This window comes from Augochlora pura, chromosome 3 (genome assembly GCF_028453695.1).
Source record: "Augochlora pura isolate Apur16 chromosome 3, APUR_v2.2.1, whole genome shotgun sequence".
In the NCBI taxonomy this organism is placed as follows: Eukaryota; Metazoa; Arthropoda; class Insecta; order Hymenoptera; family Halictidae; genus Augochlora; species Augochlora pura.
Window position 1 is genome coordinate 16,002,304 of NC_135774.1, and position 12,752 is coordinate 16,015,055.

The 12,752-nt window shown below is 35.4% G+C and overlaps 1 protein-coding gene across 4 annotated transcripts in view; it reads right to left on the reverse strand.

Moving 5' to 3' along the window:
• The window catches only part of Creba (Cyclic-AMP response element binding protein A), a 101,492-nt gene that overhangs the window by 21,416 nt on the left and 67,324 nt on the right, over positions 1–12,752 (reverse strand). For 2 of the 4 annotated variants that reach the window (XM_078197521.1, XM_078197524.1), the window contains exon 3: positions 579–915. In XM_078197521.1, coding sequence (XP_078053647.1) covers positions 579–915 — 337 coding nt within the window. Of the gene's footprint in view, positions 1–578; positions 916–1,774; positions 1,841–2,295; positions 2,328–2,671; positions 2,695–12,752 lie in introns of those variants that run through there. The other 2 variants (XM_078197522.1, XM_078197523.1) reach the window with 2 other exon arrangements.

Here is a 12,752-nt window from a genome sequence, read left to right on the forward strand (position 1 = left end):
CAATCGAGTGATCTTCCTTAGCTTTTGTTGTCAAAAGAGGTTATGATTATTGAAAGTATGCTGAACTGCAAATGGTGCATGGAGATGTAAATATTAATATAGTAACTATTATGAAGTTATAATTTTCCTCCACCCTCCTGCAGATTATAATTTGCTGCAAAAATGTGCCCCCGAATATGGAAAACAAAATGGCAAGCAATCCAATAAAGATTTCTAACGTAATATCTTGATCAGATGCTGTCTAAGTTGTTAATATTAATATAAATTAATAATTATAGATTAATATTTGTTATTTGATATTTCATATTTTATAATTGAAATATGATACATGACATATGGTGTATGGTGTATGATATTCGATATATGATATTTGATAAATGATAATTGAATAATAATAAAAATAAAATAAAATAAAGCAAAATTACGTCAACCCTTGCACTATGAACAAAGTCATAATATTAATCACGAAAATCTCATTCGGATATGTCGCGCAAAGAACACCATTACCCGTCATATACATTCCAACATAATTCTTAAAAACAATGTGCCGTGAAATTGTTTAATCCTCGGTAGCTTACCATCCATTCTGCCGCGAATGTCCAATGATTTATGATGCTCCAGATTGCTGGGGTCTATGGAGGAACTGGTATTGGCGAGGGATACGGGAACCGCGTCGGCGGACGATCCGGAATTCGGTGTGTGGGGATTTGCACCGGGGGTCACCGGACTCGGTGGTGGACTGGACGCCAGGAGGCTGTAACTGTGCTCCGATTTGATCAGTCTTGGACCACCGAGGGCAGCGTCGGTCATCAAACGATCCCTCAACACCACGCCCAGGGAGGATTTGTCTCGGACGCAGAGCACGTTGCCCCATTCCTCTTCCTTGCTTCCCAACGAAACATCCTGGCCGAGGCCCTGCGAAACAAAATGTAACACGTTCAACCGTACGGTTCACGGAATCCCAACGGAATATTGATCACCAGACTCTGAACATTCATGAGGGTTCCACCATTTTATGCAGCCGCTCGCGGAACCTAAATACGCGAGCATTCTCTGTCGCTATGTTATATACAGACTGGGCCAAATTTAGCGGACACTCTTTTAAATAATATCCATTATTTATTTAAGAAGTGGCCTGAACGATTTGAATTTGTTTTTCTTCTAAATTTTTTGTTTCTAAAAATATAATTTGTTCTGCGCTAATAAACTATTACTCTCTCTTCTAATTTGCACAAAGATCCACAACCCTAATTATTAACATATCGCCGAGCAACTTTTAAATCGCTTCTGTGTACCCGTGAAATCGCATGCTATCTTCTGCGCAGTTTAAAAATTGCCGCTCGAACAACAATATCCATGTTATAAATTTTTAAACAATCACACGCCCCAACGTCTAAATCAAAACAAAATAGAAACAAACACCTGTCAAAATTCTTATCAAATAAATACTCTCGCAAAGCTTTCGGACAATAAGAATATTTTCAACGTCTCCGTAGGAGATGTTTTTGCAAGGTTCGTCTTGACAATTCGGCGAAAAGATAAACGACGGAAGATACGCCGGCATTTCGAACAAATAACGATGATTCTGACAAATTCACGTTACGTAACCGTCGCAACGAAGGACAATGCCAGAGAGTGGTACCGGCCCCAATGTCAAGAATCCCAATGAGGAAGATTCGAGGCTTGAATTCGAAATGGTGGCCGAAGTTATGCCAACGTGCCCCAACCTCGACGAACCGTTTGAAGAATGACGAACCCGCAGACAAATGATTACCGTGTGGTCCGTTCATACCGGACAACTATCGCGCAAACAATTTCGCCGTACGTCCGACGGTGACTCAAGGACGTCCGTAAAACTGAAACACCTTCTATAGAGACGAAACTCGCGAAGACACGCTAATTTGTTTCTTAACACGTCCGCGTGACCAAAATTCGTCGTTTCGCAAACAATCGCCAATAGCTAAATGACGAAAATTCGTCGTTTGTATATTACAGGAAATAATTGATTCTTGTTCTTTTAAGTCTAAATGAATTAAATTCTAATTTTTACCAAACAGAGATAATTATAATAAAGAACTGTTTTCAGCTTCGATTGCGTCGTATAACGAAAAATTTTATTCAGAGTTTAAGGTTATATTACAATTGTATTATTGTTAATTGCGATTTACGTAAACATAAATACGATAAAATAGTGATCGCAGAAAAAACAAAATATCCTTTGAGATATTGCAAAATTTGCAAATTCCATGACAAAAAAACGTAGAACTAGCTATGTATATGACTTTTGCAACATACCCCATCATACTGGAACATGTTTCGAACAGTATCTGTTAGGCAGAGATCTTCAAATATGTAACTTCTATAACGATTTATTAACCCTTTGCACTCGAAGCCATTTCAACTGGAAATTTAAAGTAATTTTTCTGACTTATAGTATTTACATTTGATATAGCAAAGTGCATTTTATGCATACGTAATTGATTTTTGTCATTTGCACTAACATTACATAACCTTAAAAATTGTTTAAAATCAAATTTCGTTAATATAGAAATTATTTTGCCATGTGCAATTTAACCATAGAACAATTTTATGGTGCCTCACAGTCACCACTCGAGTGCAAAGGTTTAAGACACTGCAGATAATTACGGTTTGAGCGAGAGCGTTAAGATACCGTGTTTAGTCGAGGAAAAGCACGTGTAGAATGGGCGCGGGTACCGGGATAGAGGTGGCGCGTTAAAAAACCCGCGGGTCGTTTGAAATGTCTCTTCTAACAGTATCATTCTCTAGAGAAATATTAATCCTTTGCGGTCGTATTCAATTTATACGTAAGTCATGCTGGTCGTAATTAATTTTCTTACAGTGGGCAGTAATAAGATAACAATAATAAAAGAAGGAAAAACAAAATTTATTAACTCCGTTTTAATGTTTAAACATATGTAACACAAGAATATGTTTTAATTTTATATAAAAATAAAAAAGATGAAAAAAGAGAAATAAATTGCTTCGGTGCCTGAGGGTAGACATACGACCGCAAAGGGTTAATTATTTATAAAATTAAAGATTTGAAAGTAATTTACTTCATCTAATAGAAAAGAGAATAATTACTTTTGTGTTTTTAGTAATTTATTTCAATTTTCTTTTTAACTTTAGAAAGCAAAAGAAAAATTGAAAATTTATATATAAAGACAAATTTGTTTTATATCATTTTCCAAAATTTCATTGAAAAATATATGATTTTTACTAAGTTACGTTACTTTTATATAGACCATATTATTTCTATAGATAGTGTCAACAAATGCGGACAACAATCGACAATTCTATTGGTTGGTTCCTGAATCTCTAAGAGACTTTTACAACTTGTTAAGGAACTTCTAGTTGCCTATGGACACTGCGTAGAACGTAATTGCCACAACGTGCCTATTGTGTAGCCAGTATGAATTCAAGGGTGTTCCAAGTGTTAATAGCCACCGCCATGATTTCGTATCTTAAAGTCGTGTTTTTTTTTGTAAATCGAAGACGGTTACTGCTTAATCCTATCACGACCAAAGGAGGCATTTTTACCCGTTTTAAAATTGGTGATTGCCCTTTTTAATTATAACCTTATCTGCATTTGTTAGGTAAAATGTTAAAATAGAAGGTATACCATATGCAATTACATAAATGAGAACGCTTAGGTAAAAAAGAACTATCAAATCAATTGGCACCAATGTGTCGTGTAATAATAATATCTTACTTGCTTCCTTTTCCAATCTTATTTCATAATTTTGTATTGTTTTAGTTAACATTATGTTATAATAAATCAATAAATAAAAAACATTGTATAATAAGTTTAACTATACTTTGTGTCACCTTCGTAGTGCAGTGGGAAAAATATTTCCCATAAAATTCCAAGAAAAATATACATTATTAAAAAGAAAAAATAGATTTTTATATAGAGCTTATATAAATTTTTATTTTGCACAAAATTCGCAGTCTAGTAGCAATAAAAACAAGGTATCCTTTTGAAGTAAAAGTCGTCTATAAAAATAATTTTATGCCGTCTTTAAGACATCTGTAATGGAACGTCTATTTTGGGACGTCTTTAAGACGTCTTAATGTCCTTCTAACGTCCTTTCAACGTCTGAAATAAGACATCTTAATCCTTTCAGTGCCGCACGAAAACAGATGTCCATAAGAAATTAACTGAACGAATTTACTAAGGTTTGGGAAAAAGCTCATAAAAATCAAACTAAGAATGATATTTAAAAAATTCAAAATGCAACATATAGCAGGAGAAAGGTAGAGTAATACAATAATAATTGTACTTCGATACTTATTGAAAACCGTACGAATAACAGCAACGTACGGTATAAATTTACATCAAATTAAGCATAAATTACGCGATGTCTCATTTTTTTCAAAAATGGACTTACACCACTTTTAAAATAAACGGTCTATATCGTCGTTGACACTTTTCGCAAGTGTAGCTAGAAGGTTAAACACGTCTATTTTAGGACTCGAGACGCGCAGACCTAAATAGGACGTTTTTAAGGCGTCCAGTATCTATTCCTTACCCATCTCCAGTCGAAAGATCGCGATTAGGAAGATTTCATCAGGCTCGGTAACCATCGCGAGGCACAGTGGCTGGCGCAAATCAATGGACGACGTTGCGGGAGCAACGTCCGCGGCTGTCAACGGCGACTGTCGGTCACCCGACTCCGGGCGAAGGTGTTAAGGACCCCGGTTCTAAAATTGTACGATCGACTGATTGCGAGCGAGCGAGGACGCGAGGTGGTCGCGGCGCGGCGCGGCGGCTCGGACGAGCGAAGGAGAAGGGCGAGCGCGCTCGTCGAGCGGTCAAGTTGAAGGCCGAGCCGCGCGGAAAGCCTCGAGAACAGGCCCCAGCTCGCCCTTATTCCGCTTGGGCCCCATCACCCGCCTCCTCCTCCTTCTTCTCCCTCTTCTTTTTCTTCTTCTTCTTCCTCTTCTTCTCGTTCGCCGGGCCCTTCTCGCGGGAACCTACGCTCGCGAGCGCGCTCGCACTCGCGCGCAATGCGGAACTGCGAGCCAAGGTCAAGTCGAGAGGCTTCCACTTTTTCTGACTCCCCGACCGAGTCCAAGTGCTGCTCGTCCGGCCTTTTCCTCCTTTCCTGCTCGTCACGGCACCCTGGCTCCCTTTTGTCTCCGTCGGATACAGTCCCGGGCAAAAGCACCAGTTATCTCGATCAACCGAATGTGGCTGATTCCCTGTTATTGGGCTCAAATCTGGGCGAATTTCTTTCCTGGATTTTGTTCGACTGTTTTTTGTAAACCCTTTGCTGGTACTTTGACGAGTCTAACTCGTGATGATGGTTTTTATACGATATGATAATGATTTTTAATCCCTTAACTACGGCAGACTTTGCTGATGTATATTCATGACAACATATCTCAGTGATCAATAAACTAAATTTCATTATATTAAAACAATATTATTTCTCTCTCCGTATTCTAAACCGGATTGCTACTGTAAACATTGAACATGTAATATTAATGTAAGGCTTTTTTCCGCAACGTATCTAGTAATCTAGTAAAGTATGATATATGATTCGAAACATGGATAAATACAAAATCTACATCACATTTCTTACATTCGTCATATGTCTTTGTCCTGTGTCATGTTTTCCTCGCACTACACATTTGCGCCTTTTGTCTAATCGTGGTTAGATCTATCAGAATTATTATCGATAAAATTGTCAGAATGGCTACAGGCGCTCTTAGTGTTACAAACGCAAAATTTTTAAGCGTCTATAGGCAGCAACAATAGCCAAAGGGTTAATTGAGATCACTATATCAAAAGAGCAATTATTATAGTAATAGCCAATATTTTAATACCTTATATTGCAAGGGTTGAGCAAGTAACTTGGTGTCAAGTAATTATTGACAATGAAACCTTTTACCTTTTTCGTAATTTCGAGCTTATCGTAATTTGATCTTCGTAGTAATTTCGTTTGGGTCAATTGTGACTCGGCATCGATGTTCGAGCGTACGCTTTTCGATTGTTAACCCTTTGCACTGGAGTGTTGCTCTGAGAGGCATCACTGAAATTGTTACACCGTGTTTCAAGATTATTTTTTATGTTATCAAAGTTTAGATTGAAGAAATTGTTAATGAATTACGCTTAACGATACTAGCTTAAATTTGTATGCATGAAATGTACTTTATCGCGTAAAATGCAAATACTGTAAGGCAGAAGTGTTATTTTAGATTTACAGTTAAAATGGCTTCGAGAACAAAGGGTTAATAGTCGCTTCAACTGCTGCGTTTTTACCGACTACGTGATCTATTATGCTATCCTAATGGATAGTTTTGTCTTGCATAGGTACAGTGTGGAAGAAAAGTATTTGAATAGTCTTTTAATAACTTTTAAATTAACTGGATTAAATGACTTGAATTTTTGTTCACTTAATAAATGGATAAGTCTATTACGGCATAACTAGAATGGTTGTTATAAATTTTGCTATTTTACTTTGAGTGACAAGAAAAAGATAGAAGTTTATGTTTTTAACTTTTTATCCAAATTTGTAGGGATAATTTAAAAAATATAGATTCTGATTTGTATAACTTGTATATTTGTATGAAAATTTCATCACTGTTTAATATGTAATAACCTTAGCCTTGAAACTTCCTTGTTTTTGATAGGAACAGTCTAAGACAAAAGCACGAGAAATTGTGGATTATTTTGAATTTCTTTTATTTTGTTTATATCTAAATACAAAAATTCTTTTGTTCTCTCCATTTCTTAATATAAACATTTAATATGTCTTATTGGATCATCTTAATGAAGAAGTTATTCTTTCACTTCGTTCTTTTTTTAATAAAATAATGTTATACATCTTCATCGATAAATATAAAATTAACTATATCCGAAAAAAAAACCAAGTCAAGGAGGATAATATAAATATCAATAGTATCAATATTTAATAATTGAATATCAATATGTATGTAATAAATATTAGATAAATATCAATATTTGCTCATGGGAAAATTTATATTGACAAAAGAAGTTCTGAAGTATACCTTTAACTTCGTAAAAAAATTTCAATCAAATTGCTAAAGTTACTTTTAACAATAAAAGCTCTGAAACTCATAAATAAATGACAGACACAGTAATCGACTCTTATCCTCTAGCTTCTATTTAGCTTCTGTCCCTTTTCTGTGACGAATATCGACCGAAGAAACTTTGTCACACCGCAAATACCGCATTCTTCGAAATAATTACTTAACTAACAATAAATTAAACCCACCATGAAATTACAAACTGGCCAACCTTACCGACATCGCGTGTCCGTGACAGTTCGCAAAAGTTCAACACTTGCCCTGAACTCTAGATCTTTGTAACTAGAAAAGATTGGCAAAGGTTAGAAAATATCGGCTAAATGTCACCAGCAATTTTTCAAATCGGAAGGCTGCCTATTAACAAAGTTCCAAAGATAAATAGCGAGGTGCTGTAACAATTCTTACACTGACGGAGCTGTTAATGAAACGTTGAATAAATTAGGAAGAACGCGATTAATTCCGGAAGTCACGGCGCCGCTATAAGAGAGGAACATCCGATGTGCAGTTCTAAACGTAACTTCTGTCGCGTGTACCTATCCGTCACAGTCCGTTCACTTGCCGGTGATTTTTCAAAAGCAATTATTTTTCCCTAGACAATTAACTGCCAACAGCCTGGGACCGCGATGCGAGCATTACGGTGTCCTGCGAGCTCGCGCTTGTTATCCCTAATAATAAAACATACAGTGGCTCCAAAAAGTTCCGACTCCTAACAGATATTCGTCCGGTAATTTGTTGCACCGCCCTTTACAAAATGCCGGCATTTCTTGACGTTATCTGTAGAATTGATACGGTCTGTACAAAAGCAACTTAACTTGTTAAAAATCATACATTCTTCAGTGAAATTTTGGAGAGTGATATACAACAAATTTGTCTTTATATATAAATTTTTAATTTTTCTTTTGCTTTCCGAAGTCAAAGAGAAATTAAATTCACGAGAAAGTTGAAATAAATTACTGAAAACACAAAGTAATTATTCTCTTTTCTATTAGATGAAGTAAATTACATTCGAATCTTTAATTTTATTAATGATTAATATTTCTTCAGCGAATGGAAACTTTATGAAGGGGAATGTTGTAAAAGTCGTATATAGCTAGTTTCACTTTTTTTGCCGTGGACTTTGCAAACTTTGCAATATTTCAAAGAATGTTTCGTCTTTACTACAGTCGCTATTCTAACGCATTTATGTTCACGTAAATCATAATTAACAATAATAAAACTGCAACAAATATCTGAACACACGAGCGCTTAGATTTTGAATAAAATTCTTCTATACGCAATACCGAATATGTACCACGCTTTTACTTTGTTTTTGTTTAAGGTTGCACCGTTATGCGACGCGACTGAAGCTGAAATCAGTTCTTTATTGGAATTATCTCTGTTTGGTAAAAAATAGAATTCAATTTATATAGACATAAAAGAACAAGAATCAATTATTTTCTGTAATATACAAACGACGAAGTATCGTCATTTGGTTATTGTTTGTTATTTTTTGCGAAATGACGAATTTTGGATATGTGGACGGATACGTGTTAGGAGTCGTCCATATTCGGACAGTGCTAACTTTGTGACAAACTATTGTAAAATAAGAATACCGTACTAACTTCATACCATGAAGTTTCTAGTTTCAAGATCTACTTTCGTGGTATATAGCTCATTTTTACTTAGGAAATTTTTGTAAGATATAGTGGGTGAAAAATTGATGACAAGATTTTTATCAAAAATGTTACAAATTGAAATGTAAGCAGAAATGTATAATAATATAATAGTATCCTAATCTGAACTATTCAAGAGCACAGTTTTATATTAATTCTATAGTTAAATGTCGTCCTAAGTATTGCGAATAATTTTGTTGATTCTTTTAATATGGTGATTCTAATTAAAAAATAAAATAAATAAATATTTCAAAATTTCTTTAATGCCATATGGATGTAGTATGCAATATTAAACATTTTTGTATCGAATAAAAACATCGTAAACAGATAAAAATTCGATAGCAAAAAGATTGACAAATTAGTTAGTTAGAGGTTCGAAAATAATATTGTTAGGCTCTGACAGTTAATTGATTTTGATTATGGAACCTAACAGATCCTGAAGCAATCTCGCCAGGAAATGTATTCTTTAACATTTTTGTTTATACAATCGATACAACAATATACCATAGGTTATAAGTATTATAATTTATAAGAGAGATACTTATTATACGTTAGTTTAATTACAACTATAACTTCAGAAAGATATTGAATCTATTTCACAATTACTTCATCAGTTTCTTATCACGAAGACATCTTCGAAACGTCTCATAAACGTCGTCTATAAGACGCCTGGAATATACGAACACAGACGCCTTTAAAACGTCGTAAAACGTCTTTGTGCTATCTGGGCAGCATCCCCTATGATGAGTCCTTAAAATTTGGCGTGCGATCTTTTTTAACAGTTTTATGGAGCATAAACGAGACGCAAATTTGGCCGTTATTGAGAAGTAAACAGCACGCAGCGTGCCCGTCTATAAATGTCCAAGCAGATATCTCGTAAATCGTTGACGATGAAAACAAATTTAATATGAGAAATTTACGCGGTTTCAAGTTAGTTACAAGGTGCGCGTAAATTATCTCTTTTTATTTGTGACCTTTTCGAGTTACCAAGGTTAACTTAGTTTCTTTAAATAAACGTTCGTTTCAATAATTTACAATGCTTTTTATATTCTCCTAATTGATAATCTTTAATTTTGTTATAAGAAAGTTAATCAGTTCTTCGCTTAGAACTAATTCAATAGTGATTATTGCAGAAAATTTATTGACTTGATAAATATATATGCAATATATACACTTTCGTGTATGAGTATAATAGACTAAATATTACAGTTTTAGGCAAAGGGTGATCCATCCTGGTTTGCTCGCAACTTGTCATAACGAGTAAATAAACGTAACATTACGTGCATGGAATCGTGCTACTGCTAGAAAGATAGCAAAAGGTATTGTACTAAAATGAAGAATACATAATTCATTAAAAATAAGAATAAAAAAGAATATCGTGAAAAACTGTTACAATATATAATATATAAAGCATAATGCGTAATATGTAATGTATAATGAATAGTAAAGAATGTAGAATGTACAATGTACAATCTAAAATTTTGAATGTAGAATATAATATGTAGAATGTAGAATGTAGAATGTAGAATGTAGAATACAGAATACGGAATACGGAATATGTAAGATGGAACATGGAACATGAAACATGGAATATAGAATATATTCTCAAACAAGAAGTTCCGCCACCATTTTCGCCACCAAAGACAAGAATGCTTTCCAAACAACTGAATGCTTGGCCCCGACTACTGCCGTTCGCCGCGCGAGAAATGCAGAAGCTAACGGTGATCGACGGACAATCGATGGCCGGCTTGGAAAATCAGGAAACGGCTGGTTATTATACAACTGAAAAAAAGGGCAGGCCAGAAAACCGGTCGATTCGAAACCGTCCAACGGCAACCGGATCCGAGGGATCCGTCGGCTCCTCAGCAATGCGGAACTCGGTGCCAAGGTCGCGACTCGCGCGACACGACTCTTCCTTTTCTCCTCCGCCTGTCTTTCTCCCCTGGCCGGCTTCCTCTTTCTTCGGTTTCCACCGATTTTCCGTTACGCTCCCACACGCAGCATCGCCGCTTATCTCGTGCTCGAGAGCCATCCACCTTCAACTTCCGCCGGAAGCGGCCGACGTCGGATCGTCTTCTCCGCTATCCCCCCCGCCAACCCGGGAGATAAGGCTACGCCAATGTTTCTTTTACGATTCCACGCTTCCGCGTTGCTCGAGTATCCTTCAGCCGCTCGGAAAATGATTGCCCTTACAGGGAAACCGAACGATTTATCGCTGGAAAACCGTACGGCGATCGCCTGAAGAACTTGACGAGACGAGGTCTTCGACGGGGCTTGCTACCATGAGGGGTTTTTTGTTGCTTGTAGCATTTAACACGTATAAACCATTGTAAACAATGTTAAATATATTAATTGGACAGAACTTTACGAATTTTTTCGAATCTACGCAATTAAATATTTATAAAATATATGTCGTACATTTGTATACGTCTTGCATAAATTCTTCACTTTGTCATTGGTTGATACTGTAACATTGTATATAGTATTTATAATTGTATAGTACTTGTACTGAAAAGATTCCTTTTCGTCAATTAAATAAATCAAAACAAAAAATTAAATGAATTAATATTGAAAATTATATCAATTAAAAGTATGAATTAAATGAACTAAAATTGAAAGTTAAATCAACTGAGATTAAGAATCGAATGAAGTAAAATTGAAAATTGAATCAAATAAGATTAAGAATTAAATGAACTGAAACTGAAAGTTAAATCAACTAAGATTAAGAATTAAATGAACTAAAATTGAAAATTAAATCAACTAAGATTAAGAATTAAATAAATTACGATTGAAAATCAAATACATACAATTAAAAAATAAGTAGTAAGAATTGAATAAAATAATATCGGAAATGTTTATTATTGGATGAAGAACCTTGTACATGTTGAAATTGCGATTGCGTTAGATGAATAATAATTTTGGCGAATTACACGAATAAAACTGTCGCCCGATTAGCAAAACGGGGAAATTATTAGCGGGATTGGATTTCTAGAAAGTAATCGAGAATTTCACCATCGATATTAATTTGCTGCGAAGCCGTGCAGGAAGTGCAAGAGAGCCGACGCGCGACGGTCTCTCGGCTCAGCAATTTTCTCCGACAGTTATTTCGCTGGCTCAGCCCGTCCATGTCAATGCCTTGGCAAAACCATAGATCTCCACGGTCGGTAACTGGTAATTTCCGTTTCGGAGTTGCGACAAACAATATTTCTCTGTAGAACCCCATCCTTTCGCAACCGAACAGTATCGTCGCGCGTTGAAAGTGCAACGATGCCTTTTGCCACTCCGAGCGTTCGTTTCTTCCTGAGACAATGCAGCCGATCGGGCGCAGCCTTAACCAATATTAGGTTGGTACACATGGAATGTCGGATCGCTGAATGAATATATAAATTGCATATCGTTTATTTAGTCAAAATGTGCTCCAATTTGATTCAGTAAACTCTGATATGGAATTTTTCATACTGTCTTTTATTTTCATACTATTTAGTCGGTTGGCGAAAGATTCGAGATTGCAAAATTTCTTGTTTTAATTTATTTATTATGCAATTGTTTTGTATGCGCGTTTTTTACGAGCTAAACACTATGAAAATGAAGACAGTTTGAAATATTTCAGACTAATATATCAGAGTTTAGTGTTTCTAAAGATTAGAATTTGTTTAAGACAGACATCTATACATTAAAATTTTGTTGGGAGAAGTTTATTGGAGCAAATGGAACATATTTTGATTAAATGAACAGCTTTTGAACAAAGATATGCAGTTTTATATTTGAAAATCCGACATTTCATATGCTCTAACCTAGTAATTTATTTAGATTCGCTTGTAATTGAATTGTGGCGGCAGTTAGCGACATCCCTTAAAAGCTTAGTCATAATAAACTCAAAGTAAAATCATAATTAATTCACAATAAAATCATAATCATCTCATAGTAAAATCATAGCAAAATCATAATAAAATCACAGTAAAATAACAGGAAATTCGCACAAGAATCATAATAAAACCACGATAAACTCACGCAACTCTTATA